Source organism: Ahaetulla prasina, chromosome 1 (assembly GCF_028640845.1).
Source record: "Ahaetulla prasina isolate Xishuangbanna chromosome 1, ASM2864084v1, whole genome shotgun sequence".
NCBI classification, from domain to species: domain Eukaryota; kingdom Metazoa; phylum Chordata; class Lepidosauria; order Squamata; family Colubridae; genus Ahaetulla; species Ahaetulla prasina.
Window position 1 is genome coordinate 129,813,540 of NC_080539.1, and position 25,942 is coordinate 129,839,481.

At 36.6% G+C, this 25,942-nt stretch overlaps 1 protein-coding gene across 1 annotated transcript in view; it reads left to right on the forward strand.

The window, feature by feature from the left end:
* UBE3D (ubiquitin protein ligase E3D) overlaps positions 1–24,971 on the forward strand; it is a 65,185-nt gene extending 40,214 nt beyond the window's left edge. The window contains exons 8-10 of the mRNA XM_058175847.1: positions 294–463; positions 14,238–14,376; positions 16,428–24,971. Coding sequence (XP_058031830.1) covers positions 294–463; positions 14,238–14,376; positions 16,428–16,481 — 363 coding nt within the window. The 3' untranslated portion in view covers positions 16,482–24,971. The remainder of the gene's footprint in view (positions 1–293; positions 464–14,237; positions 14,377–16,427) is intronic.
* The last annotated feature ends 971 nt before the right edge of the window (positions 24,972–25,942 follow it).

Here is a 25,942-nt window from a genome sequence, read left to right on the forward strand (position 1 = left end):
AGTAGTAGTAGTGTCCTCTATAGTCTTTTATTTGGGAAAAGGAAAAAGAATAGAATAGAATAGAACAGAACAGAATAGAATAGAATAGAATAGAATAGAATAGAATTCTCTTGGCCAAGCGTGATTGGATACACAAGGAATTTGATTCTGGTGCATAATAATAGTTACACTTTCATTCACTTTCATTTACAGTATCTGTATTTGTGCTTGCTAATAAACAACCTGAACATGAAATTCTTTATGTGGACTAAGCTCATTAAAACGTGACTTGTAAGAATGTCTTTTATCCATAGATCTGGGTATTGAATTGTGACACACTGATGGTGGAAACGTCAGGAAACTCAGTTTCCAAAAACATTTTTACATTACTTGAACCTGAGCTGTCATCTCCTATGAGGCCTGCTGAGATTCATAAGGCTGTTAAAGTTCTTTACCATTCTTGTACTGAGAACAAAAACAAGGAGTAAGTACTGATTCTGCATATATATTTTTAAAAAGAATTTTAATAGATGATCTTCATTCCCAAATTCTTTATATAATATAATTTCTGAAATCCAGTCTCTTCTTAAGCCAGTGAAATCTATTTCACAAATCTCTTCAGGACAGTTCTACGTTACTGTGCAGCATGTATATGTGTGTATGAATATGAATTTATATGCTACCACCCCCATTCACAACAAACACCCACAGTGTAACTCAGATAGATAAATAATAACACATGGATATCAAATTTGTACAACATCAACATAATTTAATTGTGTTCTGATATTATTGGTTAGGGTTTGTTCTTTTCATAGACATTAAAATTAAAATTAAAGCCCTAACCAAAAGTACCAGAACACACATGATAATCAATATTACTCTACATGTCACAGATAATAGCATAAATACAGTAATGAAATATCAGCCAACTCTAGCAAGACAACAGTAACTCATCCAAAGCCATTCCAGAACAATTCAATGTGTAAAAACATCCTTAAAAACCATTGGGACAAATTTATAGCTAAAAGGATGTAATTCCTCAGAGTTGGAGACATTACAGAAAACTGCTATGTCTCCGATTCATCCACTCTAAATTTACAAGCATTTATAAAAATGGAATGTTCCTTTCTGTGTTAAGTGTGAACAGCATACTGTGTAAAAACTAATCTATTAACAGGCTATTTTCACTATCTTTTGGATGCTTACTCATAGTTCTTTAATGAGTTGCTTTTTAAAATAAATATAAATATATCGGTATCTAGAAGATGAACAGTCAAAGTACACAAGATCCATTAAAATTAAAATTAACAACCTGCTGTTTTTCTTTCAGAGTTTTGATACAGGTAGTCCTCAACTTACAACAGTTCACTTAGTGACCGTTTGAAGTTACAACAGCATTGAAAAAGGGACTTATGAGCATTTTTCACACTTACGACTATTGCAGCATTCCCATGGTCACGTAATTTACATTCAGATTCTTGACAACTGACTCATATTTATGATAGTTGCAGTGTCCTGGAATCATGTGATCACCTTTGCCACCTTCTCACAAGCAAATTCAATGGGAAAACCAGAATATAAAAGCTAAAGATACAGATTTACAGTATCAATAAAATTGTGTTAATTTTTTTTAAGAAGTAAGCTAGACCTGATTTTTTCACTTTTTTGCAGTGGTCATTAAGCAAACCCATGTATTTCTAATGGGTGTTCTTTGCTGGAATGTCCAAAAAGGCTGGAAACCAGCAAAAAAACCCCAAAAAAATACCCCAACCCATCGTAAATCACAGTCATGTGACTGTGGTAATGCAGCAACTGGCTGTAAAGGTGAGCCAGTTGCCACGTGACCAAAATGGGTCATGTGATCAAAGGATTGTGGGCAAGCATCAGAACTCCAAAACTGGGTCAGTAGTAGTAGTAGTAGTAGTAGTGTCCTCTATAGTCTTTTATTTGGGAAAAGGAAAAAGAATAGAATAGAATAGAACAGAATAGAATAGAATAGAATAGAATTCTCTTGGCCAAGCGTGATTGGATACACAAGGAATTTGATTCTGGTGCATAATAATAGTTACACTTTCATTCACTTTCATTTACAGTATCTCTATTTGTGCTTGCTAATAAACAACCTGAACATGAAATTCTTTATGTGGACTAAGCTCATTAAAACGTGACTTGTAAGAATGTCTTTTATCCATAGATCTGGGTATTGAATTGTGACACACTGATGGTGGAAACGTCAGGAAACTCAGTTTCCAAAAACATTTTTACATTACTTGAACCTGAGCTGTCATCTCCTATGAGGCCTGCTGAGATTCATAAGGCTGTTAAAGTTCTTTACCATTCTTGTACTGAGAACAAAAACAAGGAGTAAGTACTGATTCTGCATATATATTTTTAAAAAGAATTTTAATAGATGATCTTCATTCCCAAATTCTTTATATAATATAATTTCTGAAATCCAGTGTCTTCTTAAGCCAGTGAAATCTATTTCACAAATCTTTTCAGGACAGTTCTACGTTACTGTGCAGCATGTATATGTGTGTATGAATATGAATTTATATGCTACCACCCCCATTCACAACAAACACCCACAGTGTAACTCAGATAGATAAATAATAACACATGGAAATCAAATTTGTACAACATCAACATAATTTAATTGTGTTCTGATATTATTGGTTAGGGTTTGTTCTTTTCATAGACATTAAAATTAAAATTAAAGCCCTAACCAAAAGTACCAGAACACAAATTATAATCAATATTACTCTACATGTCACAGATAATAGCATAAATACAGTAATGAAATATCAGCCAACTCTAGCAAGACAACAGTAACTCATCCAAAGCCATTCCAGAACAATTCAATGTGTAAAAACATCCTTAAAAACCATTGGGATGAATTACACAATCCAATGTGTAAAAACATCCTTAAAAACCATAGCTAAAAGGATGTAATTCCTCAGAGTTGGAGACATTACAGAAAACTGCTATGTCTCCGATTCATCCACTCTAAATTTACAAGCATTTATAAAAATGGAATGCTCCTTTCTGTGTTAAGTGTGAACAGCATACTGTGTAAAAACTAATCTATTAACAGGCTATTTTCACTATCTTTTGGATGCTTACTCATAGTTCTTTAATGAGTTGCTTTTTAAAATAAACATATATGACCTAGGAAAGTTGAATAAATGCAAATGTTAGTACCGTTGGCTTTTGATTTTTTCTATAATTAATTTTCTGCTTAATTTAATAGATTTTAATTCTGAGGCGAGATTACAAGAGATTACTTTTGTTCCTTATATTCTTTAATGTAATGTAGTAAGGAACCAATTGACATGCTGATCTGTTTTGTACCTCTGGAAACAGCAAAGCTACAATGGAGAATATTTTAAAACAGCTGATAAGTTGGCTGGATTCTTATCAATAGTTTTTTTAAAATATAGCTGCCTTTATTTTTTTTAAAAATGCATCCTCTATAATCCATACTTATGTAAAATCTTTATTTCCTATTCTTGCTGTTTTAAGAGATGATTTATAGCACCTGAGAACATGCAACCAAGCAACTATAGTATATACCTTCTTCATACCTCAGACATACTGGAATTTTGTTGATGGACTTGAAATCTGGGCATCTGAGTTCATATGAAAAACTTGCTGAAATCAGGAATTTTGTAACAATGAGAACAAGAATAGTGTCTCTTGAAGCTATAAAATGTTGTTAATCCTCAAAATCCTACCTAGCATGGTCACTCAAGTATTATAAGATTTGTGACTCTAAAAATATGAAGCATGCCTTGTTGCCTCTTCTTGGGCTAGTATGATGAGCTATAGAATATCCAGAGAGATGTAGTTGAAAAAATTGGGTATGTTTTTCTGGGAAAAGTAGAGATTATGTGGAGACAGGATTGTTTTCAAATAGTTCAAAGTCTATTATGTAAAGTATTTATTAATTTATGTTTTATTAGGTTTGAAGTTGGCACAGATTTTTTACTGTAAAAATTAATTGTAGAAGACTTTGTCTTCAGAGTTAGTCAGTTTTTTTTTCCTTTCAGATTATTAAACAGAGTCTGAACATCCATCAGTTGGAAAAGTTGTAGCTGTAGGATTGGGGCAAAATATTTTTTTTCATAAGTGCAAGAAATCTGCAATTTCATGTATTTCAAATATTGGGTATTTTGGGTATTCTTTCCTATTCATGATGGGCTTGTGAAAGTATTTCTAAAGTTTACAGACTTGTTTTATAAGAAAATTAGTAATTAAAGATTTGTGGATAAGTAAATCCAAACTTTTCCAGGATTCCTAATTAATATGGCCCAATAGTCATGACTCAAGATCTAAAGAGTTGTACTGTATTCTCAGTACATCTGGTATATACCAGATTAGGGATAGTTGAATTGAGAATTTACACAAAGGGTAGGCAACCTAGTGACAACAGATACCAATGGGCTCACTTTCTGTCCTGACTTTATTTTTAGATATTTTAAAATAAATATATAGGAAATTGTCTTCTGCATTATTTTCATAGAACACTTGTGTATCTTGAAGCCTTTTTAGGAAATCAAAATGGTGGCTGACTCCAGCCTAATCTTAGTTTGTTCACTTGCCCCCCCTCCCCCCAAGAAAAATAGAGCAACATAGAAGAGGGAGGGCAGGTAGCCATCCTCCAGTTTGCCTTCTAGTAAGTGAGTTGTGAGCGGCCACAAACTTCATGGCATCCATTTTGTGAGAGTACTCATAAGAAATTCTGTATAGTTCCAAATGTGCCTAAAACTCAAAACAGCTTACTGTGAATTTCATCCAGGATGTTGATAGATTTCTTACCAGAATTTGCACAGAGAAGACACTGGGACCTTGTCTGGGAAATCATGCGCTACACAGTTTTTCCATATCCTGTCACAACTCACTTACCAGAAACTCATGTTTCCATCACTGTATACCATAAATGTAATGATGAATGCTCTTCAGCCCTCATTTTTATTGACGGAGCTTATTAAGCAGGGAACACGTGGGCTTTTTGTTTCCTTGGTGTTTGCAAATCTCCTAGCAATTACTAAGCACTTCTGTAATTTGTAAAGACATTATGAAGGAGGATGTCACATAACAAGTTCTTAATACATTCAAAAGCATTTGTGGATCTCCTAAAACATTGTGTATTCCAAAGGCAGAGTTGCTCTTATTGAGCTGATATTTTCATCTGCTTGCAGTACAGAAGGCAGCACAATTTTCCCCACAAACCCATTTATGTTGTCAGAAGTAGGCTTGGATCACTGATTGGAAATGTGAGACTATATTTCTCTTTGGGTATCAATGAGATGAATATAGCTGCCAGAAAATAATTAATTAACGGGTGGTCCTTATAATCCATCCTGTCCTAAAGGGCTCTAGGCAGCATACCAATAGTAAAACAACAAAATATAAGAAAAACATAATAAAATCCACTACACTTTAATTGGATTAAAGGGAAAGCTCTGTTACTTACGCCAACAAGGACAGGCTAAAAATAAATATAAATATATCGGTATCTAGAAGATGAACAGTCAAAGTACACAAGATCCATTAAAATTAACAACCTGCTGTTTTATTGATCACAAATCGGCTCCCGTGGAATGAATACATTTGTGGTTTCTGGCAAAAAACATCCATAGGATATAATAGCTTCACTTGATGACTGTAATGTTTGTTTAACAACTGGCACAAAACGGTCATAAAATTGGTCATGGTCATGTAGTGACTCACTTAATGACTGGACTGAGATATGACCATATTTCTGGGCTCAATTGGAGTCTTACTCTCATTAACCTTAGCTGAAATGGTCTGATCAGTGCTTCTGATAAGAAAGGCAGGATATAAATCAAATAAATAAATGATTAATCCCACTTAGAGAACAGCAACTTTTCTAGTACTTTAAATGTGGTGTTTAGGTTACCATATCTGGAGAAAGGATTCCATGGCTTGATTGTTACTACTGAAAAGCTTTCCAGTTCTCTTCCAAAAACAGCTAGAAAATTACCTTTTACGGATCTCAATATAGATGAGAGAAAACAAATGCTCTAATTCCAAATAATTTGGAACTTTATTTCCCATCCAAAACCTTGAATCAACTTAGAAGTAAGGAAAAATTTCCTGACAGTTAAAACAATTGATCAGTGGAATGATTTGTCTCCAGAAATTGTGGCTGCTCCAACCTTGGAAATTTTAAAGAAGAGACTGGACAAGCATTTGTCTAAAATAGTATAGGGTTTCATGACTGAGCAGGGGGTTGGACTAGAAGACCTCCAAGGTCCCTTCCAACTCTGTTATCTGTAACATGAACTGGTAGCTAACAAAGATCTAAAGTAATACAGAACGTTAATGGTGACCACAGTACAAGAGTTGTAGCTACTGTAAGCAGTTTAACCATAACAGTTTAACAGAATTATGCAGCCGTTGTTGGTGCTGAGAGTGTCTCCTTTAGAGTTAGTAGTTTCTACACAATACAGCAGGGGTCCTCAAACTTGGCAGCTTTAAGACTAGTGGACTTCAACTCCCAGGATTCTCCAGCCAGCATAGCAAACCTCTGCAATACAGCTTGTATGATAGGAATAATTGAAATGTTCCCCTTCTCCATCTGCAATTTCTAATAGTTCAGTCCCTAAATGAAGCTGCTGACCTATCAGGTTTCTGTAATCTGTCACTGAGCTAAACAAGAGAACTACACAGATTTGCGCCTTCCAGAATCTAAAAACCATGATACTGATTTGATGGTGGTTTTTATTAGGTAGGCAGCTAAGGTTCCGGATAGTATATAGCCTTTATAATTTTGTTTACTTGAAAACTAGATTATTATGTCTGAAAAATCATCTGTCATTAGCTACTGTTTGCAGTGATGTATCATAATTGGCTGTATTATATCCATTTCAAATAGCGAAGCACATGAATTTTGACAATCTTGTTCCCCAAGGCGACATTAGTCAGTGTGAGCTCAAACTGCTGGGTCAACATTTCCTTCTCCAAAGTCATACAAGAGTGTAAAAATTTTATGAGGTGACTTTAACAAGACCCACTGGGATTTGGGATTATTTGTTTTAAATTCTTATTAAAGAGAAAAAGTTCTCTCCGTGTTTAGGTGGCTAAAGTAAAGCTAGTTCAAGGCAGCACTGTTGTTATAGGGGGAAAAAATTGATAGAGAGCAGGGGTGAAATGTAAAATTTGTTACTACCGGTTATGTGGGCATGGCTTGGTGTGGGGGAGTAATGTAACTGGGTGGGCGTGGTCAACTTTTTTTTTTTTACTTTTAAAAGCATTTTTTCTATAACCTCTTTGGCCGAAGAGGTTATAAAAAAATGCTTTTAAAAGGTTCTGGTGATCAGGCAACTCAGCTGGGTTCGCCAGAGGAAAAAAAGCTTTTTAAGAGTTCTGAGATCCCAGCTGAGTTGCCTGATCACCAGAACCTTTTAAAAACCTTTTTTTTACAAATTCTTCAGCCTAAGAGGTTGTAAAGAATGCTTTTAAAAGGTTCTGGCGATCAGGCAACTCAGCTGGGATCGCCAGAGGAAAAAAAGCTTTTAAAGAGTTCTGAGATCCCATCTGAGTTGCCTGATCACCAGAACCTTTTAAAAATATTTTTCTTACAAATTCTTCGGCCAAAGAGGTTGTAAAAAATGCTTTTAAAAGGTTCTGGTGATCAGGCAACTCAGCTGGGATCGCCAGAGGAGCCTTTTAAAAGCTTTTTTTTTACAACCTCTTTGGCTGAAGAGGTTGTAGAAAAAATGCTTTTAAAGGGTTCTGATAATCTCAGCTGAGCCACGCAATCATCAGAGGCTTTTTTTTTACTTTTAAAAGCATTTTTTCGGCAGAAGAAAAATTGCTTTTAAAAGTAAAAAAAAACAAAAAACCCTGGGCATGGGGGGTGGACTTTTCCGAACCGGGAGCATTTCACCCCCATAGAGAGTATTTGAAATCAAAAAGAACATTGCTTTTTTAGGTATGTGAAGTGTATTTTGCCAGAAAAAATGTTTAATTGTGATAGCTTACCTTAAAATTCTAAAATCATTTCTAGATTAATAAGAGCAACTTTTTTGCTTGAAAACAATCTAATAAATAAAAAGGGATGCCCATTGAGATTTTAATAAGATAACTTTTTTGCTTGAAAACAATCTAATAAATTATTTTTAAGCAAATAAATAAATCTAATAAAACAATCTAAAAATCCACTGGGATTTTTTCCCCTGCAGCATATTCATATGATATTGTATTTGGAAAAGGCTACTGCCTCTCAAGAAAATAAAGTTGGGATCATGATGAATAGAGTACTTTACCGGATGGCTGAAAAAAAACAGACCAAAAAGAAATATATTTTCTTCTTCTCTCCAACCCAAAAAGACTAAACCTGATACATTATATTTAAAAGTAGAAGACACCCTTGTTTTGAAATATAGCTCTAGTCCTAGTAATTTCATTGCTCAGCTTAGACTATGGTTTGTTGGTTTGGGTCACCCCTAAACCAGGTTGGGATTTGTCTCTCTCTCTGATGGCCATAGAAACTGTAGCAGGCAACACAATGTCTTTCAACAATTAAATAAGTTTATTGAATAGCTTGCAACTTAATAAAAAGACCACCAATTTCAGCACAAGTGTCCAGAGAAATCAACAGTTAATTATACTGCCTTCTTAATGGGATGACCAAAGTGATGTCCAAATTGGGGTTATTGGAAATGAGTCCTATTATCCTGCTATTCTAGGGGTGGTGGGGTGTTGATTAGGATAGAGTGGGACAGGGTAAAAAAGTAAAATTAGAATAATTAATGGAGTTACTTGCTGCCACTCACCAATCTTACATATTGGAAAAAAGAACCTAAACACTAAGTACAAGCTTGATGGACATTACCTTACTGATGACCCCCACCTGTTAAAGACCTTGGAGTTTTTATATCAAATGATCTAAGTGCCAAAGCCCACTGCAACTACATCGCAAAAAAGGCTTTAAGAGTTGTAAACCTAATCTTGCGTAGCTTCTTCTCCAAAAACTCTACACTACTAACCAGAGCATATAAAACATTTGCTATACCAATTCTTGAATACAGCTCGACTGTTTGGAACCCATACCACATTTTTGACATCAATACAATTGAACATATCTAGAAATATTTTACAAGAAGAGTACTCCACTCCTCTGAATACAACAAAATACCTTATGCCACCAGACTTGAAATCCTGGGTTTAGAAAATTTAGAACTACGCCGCCTTCGACATGACATGAGTTTAACTCATAGAATCATCTATTAGTAGGACAGTAGTAGGACAGGAAGTAGTCTTCCTGTCAAAGACTACTTCAGCTTCAATTGCAACAATACACGAGCACACAATAGATTTAAGCTTTATGTTAACCGCTCCAGTCTTGATTGCAGAAAATATGACTTCAGTAACAGAGTTGTTAATGCTTGGATTACACTACCTGACTCTGTGGTCTCTTCCCAAAATCTCAAAAGCTTCAACCAAAAACTATCTACCATTGACCTCATCCCATTCCTAAGAGGTCTGTAAGGGGCGTGCATAAGAGCACAAACGTGCCCTACCGTTCCTGTCCTATTGTTTTCCTTCATTATATCCAATTAATATAGTTATTACAACTCATACTCATATATATGCTTATATATTATATAATTATTTCATGCTTATGCTTATATATACTGTGTGACAAAATAAAAATAAATAAATAAATAAATAAAAAGTTTCAATCTAATTACAATCTCCATATACTGCTCCTGTACCCATGGTGCTTAGGTTGAATACCATTACCACTGGAAGGATGAGTGACAAGACCATTCCTGCTCTTAGACTATGACATTGAAAAACCAGAATAAATAAGCTAACACTGATATTGGAGCAGAACTTTAATCAATCTTATGGTAGGAAGCACATGGTCAAAATGGCTTCAGTCAGGTCAGCTTCAGGGTTGAAGTTAATCCATAATGTCCAATATCTTGTTTAGATTCTAACACACAACATTTATATAGGTCTTTGGCTCATTCATTTTTAAGTGAACTCTCCCCACTCACTCTTATTCATCCATCACTCCAGCCAGCAAGATACATCTTAAAAGAGTTATTTTGCTTACCTAACAATGGTTCGATTCAGGTTACACCAATAGAATTGAAACTTACCACTTGTCTAATCATTCCTACTTGAAAATAATTAAAATTACAGAGAATGTTAGGTGATCTAGCCATTTACATTTTGCTGCAGATGAAAAAAAGAATGAATGGACAATCATACATCATATTTTTCACCTGTCAAATGAAAGCCAGTGAGAAAATATTAGGCGCTAAAGTCCATCCGTGGAGGAAAAGGGCTAATTAGCCCCTTTTCCTCTCTCTTCTTATAGTATTAAGCAGAACATTGTATTAGATTCTGACCAGTAATTTTCAATTAATTTAAATTTGAACATTATTACAATTTTGCTCCCTGTCTGGAAGGGAGAGGTTGAGACCTGCAATGATTTTTAAGCCCAGGAATGTTATCTCCAGACACTGGCTTTTCAGTACCTTCATCCATCAGAATGACCAGAATGATTGCTGGGTGTCATTACCCATGTCCTTCTGGCCATTCTGTTTTTCTTTGATATACTAGTGCTGGTCTGGAGTGGAATTATCCCACCACATATTCATTCTGGTGTGATCTTCTTTTCATGTAGTAATATTTGTAAATCACTTCATAACTGCAAAGTAAGCCTTTCCATTAAGTTGTTTGTTAGCCATCCATTGTATGTATTCACACAGGTTATTTTTTGCTCATCCATGAATGGTCTTAGATTTAATCAGGTTCTGTGTCCTTCCTTATTTAGTCTCAGGATTGGCCAGGTCTCCGTTCTGTTCCACTGTTCTACACAGCCGTCCGAGTTTTCTATTTCACATGCTCAGTTTAGATCAGGGGTTTCCAACCTTGGCCACTTTAAGCCTGGCGGACTTCAACTCCCAGAATTCTGGCTGGGGAATTCTCGAAGCTGAAGTCCACCAGGCTTAAAGTTGCCAAGGTTGGAGACTCCTGGTTTAGATGATGTGTCTGTATCAATTGGTGTTCAGTGTAATTTCATTGTGTCCTCATTTTCTTCTCCTGCTGCTGTTCCTATTTTCTTGAAAGTAATGCCCCATTAGAATGTTTGAAGCTAAGTCAAAACTTTCCCTTACTATTGGCACAGTTCAATTTTCTCCAAATAGAAAATAATCTTTCACATCTCTCAGAACTTTTTCTTTGACTTTGAATGTTCAGAAAACCTTTTTATTTCCTCTACCCACAAATCAGGTACCTAAAATTAGCTTCCAACTCAATTAAAAGACTATCAGATTTGATTCCACTCATGGCCCTGAGAAGAAGTCCAACTGTTGTAGCAGTTCTGAATTTTATATCTTTATAAAATTATATGTTTATTACAGAATTACAGAATAAGAGTTGGAAAGCACCTTGGAGGTCATCTAGTCCAATCCCCTGTTCAAGCTGAGATCCTATACCATTCTGGACAAATGCCAGTCCAATCTCTTATTAAAAACTTCCAGTGAGGGAGCACCCACAACTTCTGGAGGCAAGCTGTTCCACTGATGAATTGTTATCACTGACAAGAAATTTCTCCTTTATTCTAGGGTCTCTCTTTGAAAAGCTTCATATAACTTATATCTTTATAATTTACATCACCTTTATATCTTCTTCAGAAATTCAAGGGTAGCACTATTGTCATTTTGAGCCAGTGATTTATTCAATTTATTTATTTTGAAAACGTTCCCTCTCCTCCCCTCCCTCCCCCCCAAAACCTGGGTGAGTAACAAAACATGAAAACAGAAACCTACATATGAAAACAGCAAAAAAAAAAAAAAAGCCAACAAAAGATGACCAATAAAAATAATCAACTCCTCAAAACAGTTGAACAATGCAGGACAAAGCACGTACAATGGGTTCCTCTAGCATTCCGACTTTGAAGCCAGAGGGAAGAACTAGGGTTTTTTGGCCAACTGGATTGCGGCAATCTGAACCTCACGGGAGTGGGAGGGCCTGTTTCGCAGAAAAAACTTTCATAAAATCTTAATTTGATTTATACCTACAAGATAAATGGGAAACTTTCATTATGTCCAGCATTTTCTCCCATATTGCTCCATTCACCTGGGGATTCTTGTTTGTTTAACCAGCCTGGATTTCTTTTCTGGCAAGTTTGAAAGCATACTCACTCTTTTGTAGTAGTAATTAACTTTCATAATATTGCACTATTGTTAGCAACCCCTCTGGGCTAGACACTTCTCCAAGGGAGATGAATTTCATAACGTCAGCCTTAGCTTATTTTTAACAGAGGCAGAAGTGTTGATATGTTTTGGTTTTTAATCTCTTGACATCCCACCATAATGGGGCTCTATTCATCAGTGCATGCTCCAGAAGACTGTATAATGAGCTGCTGTTGAAAGAAGTGAGATTTGTCACCATGCATCACTCTGCAGGGATTGTATGTGCAGGATAGGTTGCCCAAGTATGGTGAATACAAACACATTTTTAATCAAATGGTTCAGCATTTACTCACGTAAACCTCAAGGATCTGACTGAGGCATAAGCAGTTTACAAATAGTTGGAGGCTGTTTTTCATTGCATACTCCCATCAGAGCAAGCATCATTTTTACCCTGGCAAGAATTAAGATACAGTACTTAAAATAGCATATTTTATCAAATCCATTGGTCAGGCAAAAAGTATAATGATGAAGATTTGGGTTGGCACCAGAGAGATTCAAGTTCAAATTAATTAGGTAACTGGACCAGTCTCCTCCTCCTCCTCCTCCTCCTCCTCCTCCTCCTCCTCCTCCTCCTCCTCCTCCTCCTCCTCTCCACTCCTCTCCCCTCCCTTCCCCTACTCTCCTTCTCTCAAACCAAGCTGTCTCACAGAAAATGAACTAAAGTTGGCCTAACGCCCTTTTGAAAAAAACTTTCTCAAACCCTGGAAGTATTACAGGTTTCTTAATCCTATCTACGCTTTTGAACTGAATTCATTCTACTCTTCTCTCCCTATCTTCCCACATCTTGATGAAATAACTTGTTGATTTTCAAGAGCCACAGTGGTTAGAATGCAGTACTGCAGGCTGATTTTGCTGACTACCGGCTGCCTGCAATTTGGCAGTTTGAATCTCACCAGGCTTAAGGTTGACTCAGCTGTCCATCCTTCCAAGGTCGATAAAATGAGGAGGAGCCAGATTGTTGGGGGCAATATGCTGACTCTCTAAACCACTTAGAGAGGGCTGTAAAAGCACTGTGAAGCAGTATATAAATTCTTTTGCTATCTTGGAGATAATATAATTAGAATATTGCCATAATTGTGTAAAGGATGAAATGCTGTAGCTAAGAAGAAACAGCTAGGACACAGAAACCCATGGTTTATATATATAATTTATATATTGCTTGACTCCCATTAACATATGGAAATATATAATGAGCCTTCTTTAAAAAAGTACTTTTCATGTCTTTCTCATGTACTGTGCTCTGTTTAAGTTTGGGGTTTGTTTGTTTGTTTTTCTTTTGGGTCATTTTTCTGGATAGATAGGAACATTCTGAAGCAAGTGGAATAGATACCCATTTTTTTATTTTCTGAGAAAATAATGAGTCCAAGGAGCATCCTTGTAAATAAAGATACCCCATTGCAGAATGCTAGGTTCTGTATTTTTGTATCAAAGAACAGATGGAGCAAGGATCATGGCAGAAACCAAAACAGCACTGAGGATCCCAGGAGTAGCATCTTCTGATATGTCTTACAGATGGAGTGCACTACTTCATTGCATTTAGTGCGTTACTCCTGTAAATGGAATAAAAAAATAAATATGATCTCATTAGGCATCTACGATCACATGCCAACCGCTAAAGTAATTGAATTAGGTTTTAACAAGAGAGCATTATATCCATTTCTCTAAGAGCCGAGGTGGCTCATTGGTTAGAGTGCAGTACTGCAGGCTACTTCAGGTGACTGCTAGCTGCAGATTGGCAGTTCAAATCTCACCGGCTCAAGGTTGATTCAGCCTTCCATCCTTCCGAGGTGGGTAAAATGAGGACCCAGATTGTTGGGGGCAATAGACTGACTCTGTAAATCGTTTAGAGAGGGCTGTAAAAGCACTATGAAGCGGTATATAAGTCTAAGTGCTATTGCTATTTCTCTGTAGCTAAACCTGCTTATAAGCAACATTTATTGTTTTTCACTTATTAAAAGTTTAAATTCCCTGCATATTACATTCAGAGGTAACAGAATTCTTGTTTCATTTCAGTCTTGTTGATGCATGGAAAGAAGATATTGGAGTCTCTCCCCTCACATTTCCATCAAAAACCTGTTTGGAACTTCTGTTGATTCTATCTCAGAGTAATGCTTCGTTGCCTCCTTCTCTTCGCTGGATGAATTCTTTCCAGGTAAAGAAGTCTTATTATTTCACATCATATTTTAACATTGCAAGAATAAGGTTTCGAACCTAGATCTTTATCCAAATGGAATAGGTAATAATAGCAGGTGTTTCATTGACTTTTCTTTGCTCTCTTCGTTTGGTACCCAGTTATGGTTTGAATAAAACATTTTTATCTATTTGTATGCACAAAACGGAAGATAATGTATGAAATTGGAGACAGTGTTGTATTCACCTATTTAACTTACTGAAAACGTTACATTTCCCCCCCTCCTTTGGGCAATTTTTGGGAAAATTCTTTTGCAAACTACCAAAAAATGTACAAATATCGCTGTGTTATTTACAGTAATAAGTTGCTGACTTTAATAAAACCCCGGGTTTATATAATAAAAGATACATTATGGATATTTTATCTGAGGTCAGTGTGATTTCTGATTCAAGCAGAAATAAGAATTCTGTATTCCGTTTAGCCCTTTGGATATCATCGTTTAAGGAGTGGGACAGGTACCTCCATATCAGTGGTGGGTTGCCCCCGGTTCAGACCGGTTCTATAGAACTGGTAGTAAAACCGGCAGGAGGCTCCGCCCACTGACTCAAAAGTCATCAAAACTCTTCTGCGCATGTGCGGACCTGATGCGAACCGGTAGTAAAGGTAAGTAGGAAACCCCCCTCCCCCCGCTCCATATGCTTGCATAATAAAATGCTGAAGTGGCCATGGCTGGCTTGAGGGAGGAACTTTTCCAATAAATGCAAGATTCAGATAGGAACGTTGTTTGGAAAAGAATATAGTCTTCTATAGTTGGGGAAAAATCACTCCTAGGAGTCATTCTGCTAAATTGGATAATAATGACAACATCAGATTGCATTTTTTTAGTCTTATTCTGTTTCGGCAATATATAAGTTTTATGAATGAATAAACAAGAAGCAATTTCATTACTTTATCTCATATATAGTAAGAGGTTGAAAATCACAAAGAGGAAATACAGGTTTTTTTTTCTAAACTATTTGAATCCTATTCCAGAAATACAATTTTAGAGCCATGTGGAGATTTTGTTTTAATAAAGAAAAACTGAAAATTATGGTTCAGGAGCAAAATGAATCACTGGATTTGACAGATCCATATAACTTCAACATAAATATTACTGCCGTTCCTCTTAGAATCAAATCAGTCTGTTTAGATTGTGGCCCGATGAGAAATGACCACATAATCTATAGATTATGACATTTTCTTTAATGCAAGACATTAGGATACAAAACTCTGGCATTAGCCAACATACATATGTGTTTGTTAGCTAATGACACACACACACACACACACACACACACACACAAACACACACCCTGCATACTATCCTTAGCTCCACTGACTTTACATTTCTTGCCTGAAAGAGCTAATGCACATGTACATTTTCTGTTATGAACAGCTTAAAGAGAAACCAAAATTATAGCCTTTGGAACATTACGTTTTTTTCCTCCCCCTCACCAATTTTATATACCCATAAAAGAAAACATCAATGGTCTATTTAATTCCAGCAATCCCTGTTTCACTTTGAAACCTTCAGAGTTAATGTTGGACACATACTAAAGTGAAATGTTTGCTTTTTCCCTGACAGGAATGTTAGGAGAAATGTGTTAAATTGTCTGATGTATCATCGTAAAAATTCAATCTCTGAAAAAATTTGTGCTTGAGTTCATGTTTGCTTTGGTTTTCTGTAGTCCTGATGTCAGAGAAAGCAAGGTAACTCTGGCAAAACACCAGCAGAATGTGTTTGTGTTTCATGTGTTAGTTTATTTTGTCACAAACATGGAAGGTTAATTCTGTAGAATCACTTTTTTAGGCTGAGAAGTTTACTAGTTTAATAAATGTGCCTGGAGATTTTCTATACTATTACAGATTTTATTCACTGTAAGCAGAAATTTCATAACTAAATGTTATTTGATAAAATGCATCACAGACACAGAATTAGAAAAAGGAAATTAAGCATAGATTCAAAAGTAGGGCTTTAAAAATGTTCTTAATAAACTGGTTCAGTTTTTAATATTGCCTTTGAATGTTCCCAGGGAGGCCAAACTGGATACGACCACAAGTCCTATAAAAGAGGAGCTGGAATATAATCTCTTGAGTGCAGGCCCTTCATTCCGAGGAAGAGATTCCACAGCCAAATCTCAGCATGTTTCCTTTTCGACATGTATCAGCTTGTCAGTTTCAAGAGAAATAGTCTGAAATTTGGTAGAAGGCAGTCTACCTAGTCCTTCCTGTCAGCAGAACTCATGACACTGATTCTCAGTTCAATGCAGGAGATGCAGCAAGTTTTCTCTATATGTAGCTTTCTTCTCTGTTGTCTCTTGACTTGAAATCATGAGCAAAGTGTTAACATACAAAGCTTTTTCAGTTAATGTAATGTTCTGGTTTATAAAGTAGCTCCAGCTGTAGCTTCTATAAAATCCTACCATTTCTCATTTTAAAATCAATATCCTCATTAAAAAAAATCTGTGAATGTTTCAACTCCCCCCCACCCAAAAAAAAAAAAAAAAGAACAGGGTGGGGTTTTGGAGGCCAGTGCATCTGATGCTCCTTTATCAAGTGTAAAAAACAAAAAACCTACCTCATACCAATAAATACATCTAAGATTTTACTGAAGTGTTGTTTTTATAAATGAGCAAATGTGTTTAAAGATTCTTGAGATTTTAAAGGATATGGCCCTCTTTCCCCACCCATTTCCATTTTTTTAAAGAGACAAAACTGTTTTTCTGAAACCTCATCCCATATAGGATGAGTTTAAGAGATGATCTGGTTTCTGGAAATCCAAGTGACACATAGTTGATGGGTTTTTTTTTTCCACTGAAAGAAAATGTGCAATATTACTGAGACTGGAAACACACTGCAAGCTACGGTTGTAAAACCGAAAAGCAATTTGGATGTGATGAAGGGTACCGGGCTGGAGAAGAGATGTTATTAGACATGTCTTATATTCGTTGAAGTACAAGAAATGCCCGGGCGTATGATATCCTTTCTTTGGGTGCCTCAGAACATTGTCTCTGATAGCCACATGTAACTTGTCTGTTCTCAATGAAATCAAAGAAATTACATGCTGCACAATATTTATTTAAACATTAGTATAATAGAATTATGAAGCTAAATTTAACAGATAGCTATGAAATTTTAAATCAATATTCGGAACAAAAATACTGCTGGAAACTGATAGACTTCATTAATAATCCAGATCTGCAACTTGGTTGTGAAGCGAGGCTATTAAGTAAAACCGCAACTGTGCTGCTCTTACTTCAGCTTTCCTTTCCTTCGCAGACCTGCAGTAATTGTTCAATGTGAGGATTGATTGCAAAGCTTTTCATTATCCATCTTAACAATGAATGATTGCTAAATGAGGATTACAGGTAGTCCCCGCTTCCTGACTATTTATTCAGTAACTATTCAAAGTTATGATGGTGCTGAAAATATAACATTACAGGCCCTTTATGTGAATTTACAACTTTTGCTGCATCCCTTACTCATGGGATCACCATTTCAGTCAACACACGTCCTTTGTCTGACCTAAGCTTTTTTCTTTTTCTTCCTTGCAGAACAGAGATATTGGAGAGGAGAATTGCAAGACACTAAGCTGTTGCCTTTCTACGCATTGAAAGCAGTGTGATTGTGCTAACAGCCTGAGACTAGGAGCAATGGACATGCTAGGCAAAAACGTAGAGTACTCTCTTGAAATCTCTTTCTCTCCAATCTCTCTGCTCTGAGAGATGGGTAGGAAGAAAAAGCAAGCACTTTCTATAGGCAATTTCTCCTTTGCCTTCCTTTTTTTCCATTGCCAGCGTGACCACATTGCTTCCATTGTGTAGAAGAACAAACATCTTACTCTCTTGAAATCTATTCCTCTCAAATGGCTTCGCTGTGGAGATTCTCCACAACCTTTTGCAAACAAGCTTTTGCTAAAGCCCTCTTTCGCTTATGGTTTCTAGCTTAACTCTCCTGAGATTAGTCTTACTCTGAACATTGTCTCTGTGGCAACGAGGGTGCAAATGTTTCTCTTACTTAATCTGTATAAAAGTTCTGAAACTTCTTTTGGGAGAAAAGTTTTCCAACGTTCTTGCTTCACCTAATGGGCAGATTCTGATGTAATCCCATGACAATAATTTGTAGAATTAAATCTGACCTGAGACTAAAGTCCAAAGTAAGATTAAGGGTTAGGGTTATATTTGACCCAACATTTGCAAACCCTCCCCCCAAAAAACAGATGTGTTGGTTTTTCTCTGCAAATGCTTACACCTAACATTTTGATACTGCAAGATAAAGCCAACAGGACTACATCAACTCAGGTGCGGAAGAGAGATGCAATTTTGTTCTGTTTTTCCTTAATGTAGATTTGTTTGGGATTTTTTGGTGCCTTCATGTTAGTGTTGACTCCTAGGGACTGCCTGAACCAGTCCCTCAGTTTTCTTAGCAATATTTTGGAAATCGTTTGCTTCTCTCTTCATCGAGGGCTGAGAGTGACTGGCCCAAGGTCACCCAGTTAGCTTTGTGCCTAATGTGGGGCTAGAACTCATAATCTCCCAGTTTCTAGCCTGGTTCTTTAACCACTCATATGAAAATGATGCACCATTATCAAAAGATAGAGACTGATATCGCAGTGTTTTGTCTTAATTTATGACCTGAATATTCTTTTAGGATATTCTCTCTGCGAATATCGTACAAACGGATATATTATGTAGCAATTAGAAAAAATTATATAACTTTCTTCTGTGTTAGTTTATCAAGGAAGCTCTTCTTAATACAATACATATTTACCGCTGCCCTTGCAAAATAAAGTTACAGCATTTGGATTAACTTTCTGAAATTCTTAAACAGATTTGTTTTAAAATCCTTCTGTCTGTCTGTCATTTCAATATTTCCTCTCAGAAGAGAAAATGCAAGGAATGCTACGTGAATGAGGTTTTAAAACTTGGATAAGGCTTTCTGGTAAACTGACTGTAATGAATCCTGTTTCTGATTGCATCCCCAAAGCTTCAACCAAAAACTTTCTACTATTGACCTCACCCCATTCCTAAGAGGTCTATAAGGCACGTGCATAAGAGCACAAGCGTGCCTACCGTTCCTGTCCTAATGTTTCCTTTCGTTATATCCAATTAATATAGTTATTACATACTCATACTTATATATATGCTTATATATTGTATAGTTATTACATGCTTATGCTTATATATACTGTGTGACAAAATAAATAAATTTCTCTCTGCCACAGTTAATAAAAGTACTTTCAGCTGTCTTTTTCCTCAAAGTACGAAGTAGTAAACCCTGCAGTAAAGCTCAAATTTGGGTTCCTTCAGGGTGTCTTGAGGATATATTCCTTTAGGAGATATTCTCATTAAAACAAAAACCTATAGTTAAGTGCCTCTAAAATTATCCATTTTGTAAGCATTTCCACACTTTTGGCAATAGATAATTCACATTATACCCATCAAGATTTAACTGTTTTTAAATTCTAAAATAAGTACTGACTTGGACCTGATGCATAGACAGGAGAGATTCTTCTCGGGGGATGTTATCAGGCTTTAATATTTACTTGTTTATTTGTTTCATTTATGTCCTCCCCCCTCCCCTCCCCAATCTTACTAAATAGTGTCCAGGCAAAAAAGTTGGTTCCTTGCTGGTTATCCTTCTGTCAATAGGCAAATGTATGTTTATTCAGGTAGACTTTGGGTACATGACCTGGCTTTATTGATGGGTAGCTTTTATACTTTTAATTTGTATTTCTTTTTATAATTTAAAACGGATTCAAATGTCCGCTTTTGGAAATAAGACTGGACTTAATTTTTAATGGTTTTGAAGAATTAAAATTCTATCAAGCAAACATTGGCATTTTTGTAAAAGAGATAGTAAGAGGGTGAAAATTTGCAAAGAACCATAAATACATTTGAAATCTTATAAGCAGATACAGTACATACTTTTCAAAATACATATTCATTATTTCTGCCTGAAATATATTTCTAAATTTTAGATAACTTATTAGGGATTCTTTTGTTGATAAGCTTCAACAGAAATTTCATTAAATAATGGCAGCTCTTAAGTATTGATATTTACTATATTTAATAGCAGTATAAATTGTCAACTGGGAACCTATATTTTTAGGTCTACGTATGGGAATCCAGTTTTATGCAACTGTTTCATTTTTACAGTGCTGCTAACTATTATGTATAAAAGTAAATCTTTAAAATTATTCATGCGAAGTCTACACCATCAATTTCAAAAAGAATATCTGTAAACTTTTTTTAAAAAATTCTTCCATTCCTTAGTTTTAGGTTCCCAGTAGAAGCAGATAATAGCATAGACATTACTATTGAAAAACTGTTAATGAAAACATTAAATGGGAGCACACCGACTTTAATGGAGGAGTAAGTAGCTTTAGATGGTTTTTTTTTTTTGAAAGAAAAAAAATGAAAATTGGTAACTTTACTAAATTATTAAAGTTAATTCTTTTTTATTATTGCTTTTTGAATGTAAATATGTGATGTTCATTTGACATCTTCCGTCTCCTGTGCTAAAGAATGCAATGTTTATACAGGTAATCTTTGTTTAATGTTCACTCATTCAACGAAGTTATGACACTGACAATTATGTTAGACAGTTATGAGAGATATTTACAACTAAATGGTTGTAACCATGCAGCTTCCTGTGGTCACATTAGTGATAGTGATTGTCTGGCAAGTACAGCATTGCAGCATCCTACAGTCATGTCTTTGCCATTTAATGGAGTTCCTGGTCTCAATTACCATTGGCAGTTAATAACTACTTGTAGGTCAGTTCTGATTGTGCAGCATTTGCTGTGGTTCTGTAGTGTATGCATAATGGATTTAAAGAAGTCTTAGTTACACTAAACAAATATTGCTAGAAGCTCTCTTGTATATTTCATTAATGCTTTATGCTTCTAGCAATGAACTAATTTAAATTTACTCCTGCTGCTAAAGGTCTAGGCATTGTCCCTCCTGCTTCCACAAGTTTTATTAAAAACGTACATCAGTTAGAACAAATGCAGCAGAAATTCTGCATTTAAAATTACTTGTAACATACACCACGTCTGTTGCTTCTAGGTGTCAGTAGATAATAGTTGTGAATGGTAAGCTCCTGAATGCATTTCAATCAAACATAGGTTACCAGTTATTTCCTGCCTATAATTTTGTTAAGTAAATTGTATACCTAGCTTCTCCTCAAATGGTTTTTATTATTTTAAATTTAAACAACTTCCTGCTGATATTCCCTTTCTGAAATTTTCTACCCATCAACTATGATGAAGGGAGAAAATTAGGGAATTTCAAAGGTGCAGAAAGTCATTAAGCTTTCAGACACAGTGAAATTAATGGATTTGCATCTCTTATAAAGCCACAAGACTTTCTGAAATTAATTGGCCCTTCCCTCCTTTTTTTATTATTCTATTAGCCTTTTCTTTTAAAAAGCTGCCAGTAATAGTCCTGCAGTAGTATATTTTGAAAGCTGCTACATCCTATTTTAGAGAGTAGAGTCGTTCCTAGGGATATGATACACATTTGAAAGCAGTTGTTTTTCACATTCATAAAAATAAATTATTCTGTCATCATAACAACAATTTTGTCATCTATTACGGTCAGCTTTTCAAGGTAGAACAGAACAAACCAACAATGTGAATGCTAAAATTGCTTTTATTATAAGTCACAGTAATAGAATCTTAGCAGATCTTAATATCTCCCTCCTTTTATTTTTGTGAGAAGTAGGGAAGGGAGGATCTTGTCCAAGAAAAATTCTCAAATTACATTTCTGCCCCCTTCAGATTTCTTTTATCTGACTGTTGCCTTGGTTGTGGCTCTTCTTTCTGTTCCTCAAGGTTATTCCTTCTGTCTATTACATAGAGATAAGGAAGACTAGAAAAAGTGTTCCAAAGTTGCTTGATTTAGATATTTCTAACAGCATGAGTATCAATTAATCTCTGCTTACAAGTACATCACCGCTTTACATCTGTACTTGTCTCTTGATATGCATTGAGTTATTAAATCTAAGTAATCTCTAAAAGGATTCTTTTTCAAGACTGCACTTAAAAGTACTTTCAAGTTTAGACGTAAGAAGCACAAAAATAGTTGAGCATATTTATATGCCAGGAGGTCTCAAAATGAGTGGGGGGGCCCTGAAGGGTCACATAGAAATTTACGGATCACAGATTTTTAAAAAAGTTATTTATCCTTGCATAGGCAAACTGGGAGCATTATAAACACTTGCTTCAGGCTTTGTTGCGCCTGGACATGCCCCCTACTGGTTCACAAATTTGGAAAATTTAGGATATATAAATTACATTTTAATTTTAATATATTAATTTCTCACCCACAGCTAGCTCCAGTGAAGTTATTATTGTATTCATAAGGGGAGGGCCATGCACATTAATAATATTAGAGTTTTCAAAGTTTAAGAACCCCAGTTATAAAAGATAAACATGAAGATTTATGTTTTTTAGGGTAAAAATATATCACTCTTGTAGAATTATTACTTTGGTCCTGACATGCCCTGATCAAAGCACTATTCAGCTGAAAACGTGTTGTCCAGCTTTCTCCTATACTTCCCATTTTTTCCCCTAAAAAGCCAGTTTGTTAATATATCCCAGTAATGAAAATGCCATAGTGATGATAAAACCTGGCTCATGTATAAATGGTGATTAAGCAGCAAAGGGAAACATTTGTACTGGAATTGGTCAGCAGCACAAAGATATGAAAATCATTCAGGTCAATATCAATCAGGCTATGTCTCATTAGTGGATTCCTATCCACACAGGAACAATTAATGTAAGAAGAAACAGTGACAATACAGAAGGTAGAGAGGTCCTTGGTGCTCTCTGAGCTTGCTTGTTTTCTTGCAGACGTTTCATTACCCTAACTAGGTAACATCATCAGTGCTAGTAAGGAGTGCTGCTTCTGTCAGTTTATATTATAATATATTTATATTATATTATATTATATTACATTATATAAAGGCTATCCCAGCTTAGTTGAAAATTATAGACCAATCTCCCTATGCTGCGTCGCCTGCAAAGTAATGGAATCCATCATCAACCAATCCATTACCTTGCACTTAGAGTTACACAACCTACTCTCAAATAAACAATTTGGCTTCAGAAAAAAAATTATCATGCAATTTACAACTTCTCCACTGTAAAAACCTATGGACTACAAATCTCGATCTAGGTAAAACAATAGATGCAATATACATAAACTTCTGTGAAGCTTTTGACTCAGTAGTACATGATAAACTTCTCCTAAAATTAAAATCCTATGGCATTTCAGGACCCTTACACAATTGGATATCTGCTTTTCTGTCGAACAGACAACAAGTGGTTAAGGTTGGTAGTGCTCTATCAAATCCTGTTCCTGTCAAGAGTGGTGTTCCTCAAGGTAGCGTTCTTGGACCAACTCTCTTTATAGTATACATAAATGATCTTTGTGATCATATCTCAAGTGACTGTGTTCTCTTTGCTGATGATGTCAAACTTTTTAACACCACTGACAATACATCTACAGTTCAAAAAGACCTTGATCATCTAACCGCTTGGTCTAAAATTTGGCAACTACAAATCTCAACCAGCAAATGCTCAGTCCTACATATTGGAAGAAAGAACCCAATCACTAAGTACATGCTTGATGGACATTACCTCACAGATGACCCCCACCCTGTCAAAGACCTTGGAGTTTTTATATCTAACGATCTAAGTGCCAAAGCCACTATATAGCAAAAGAGGCTCTAAAAGTTGTTAACTTAATTCTATGTAGCTTCTTTTCCAAAAACACCATGCTACTGACCAGAGCATATAAAACATTTGCTAGGCCAATTCTTGACTACTGCTCGCCTGTCTGGAACCCATACCATATATATGTGATCAATACAGTTGAGTGTGTCCAAAGGTATTTTATGAGAAGAGTTCTCCACTCCTCCATAACCAATAAAATATCTTATTCCACCAGACTTGATATCCTGGGTCTAGAAAACTTGGAACTTCATCGCCTTCGACAGGACCTGGGTTTAGCTCATAGAATCATCCGTTGTAATGTCCTTCCTGCCAATGACTACTTCAGTTTCAACTACAATAGCATAAGAGCTACCAACAGATTTAAACTTAATGTCAACCGCACCAGTTTAGATTGCAGAAAACACGATTTCTGTAACAGAATTATCTATGCTTGAAATGCATTACCTGACTTTGTGGTCTCTTCTCATAACCCCAAAAGCTTTATTCAAAATCTATCCACTGTTGACCTCACCACATTTCTAAGAGGACTCTAAGGGGCGTGCATAAGAGCACAAACGTGCCTACCGTTCCTGTCCTATTGTTTATCCCCCTATATATATATATATATTATATTATATTATATTATATTTATTTGATTTTTATACCGCCCTTCTCCCGAAGGACTCAGGGCGGTGTACAGGCAGAATAAAACCAACAAAGAACAATATACAATATACAAAATTAAAATCAGTTAAAAACTTATTAAATGAGCCTGAAAAATTTAAGAAATTTACCATAAAACCAATAACCCCATTAAAATTGCTAAAAATTTAAGTTTAAAATTTCATTCAAGCCAGCCCCGCGAATAAAAGATATGTTTTCAGTTCGCGACGGAATGTCCAAGGTCAGATATCTGGCGTAAGCCGGGGAGTTCGTTCCAGAGTGTGGGGCCCCACAGAGAAGGCCCGTCCCTGGGGCCACCAGCCGACACTGTTTGGCGGATGGCACCTGAGGAGTCCCTCTCTGTGAGAGCGTGCGGGTCGGTGGGAGGCATGTGGTAGCAGTAGGCGGTCCCGTAAGTACCCAGGTCCTAAGCCATGGAGCGCCTTAAAGGTCGTGACTAACACCTTAGTGCACCCGAGAGGCCACAGGTAGCCAGTGCAGCCTGCGCAGGAGAGGTGTTACATGGGAGCTGCGTGCAGCTCCTCTATCACCAGCTGCGTTCTGGACTAACTGAAGCCTCTGGACGCACTTCAAGGGGAGCCCCATGTAGAGAGCATTACAATAATCCAAGCGAGAGGTAACGAGCGCATGAGTGACCGTGCATAAGGAATCCCGATCAAGGAAGGGGCGCAACTGCCGAACCAGGCGAACCTGGTGGAAGGCCCTCCTGGAGACGGCCGTCAAATGATCTTCAAGCGACAGCCGGTCATCCAGGAGGACACCCAAGTTGCGCACCCTATCCTTTGGGGCCAATAACTCGCCCCCAACAGCCAGCCGCGGTTGCAGCTGGCTGAATCGGGATGCCGGCATCCACAGCCACTCCGTCTTGGAGGGATTAAGCTTGAGCCTGTTTCTCCCCATCCAGACCCGTACGGCCTCCAAACACCGGGACAGCACTTCAACAGCTTCATTGGGGTGGCCCGGGGTGGAAAAGTACAGCTGGGTGTCGTCAGCGTACTGCTGGTATCTCACCCCAAAGCCACTGATGATCTCACCCAGCGGCTTCATATAGATGTTGAACAGCAGGGGCGAGAGGATCGACCCCTGCGGGACCCCACAAGTGAGGCCCTCGCGGGCGACCTCTGCCCCCCCGTCAACACCGTC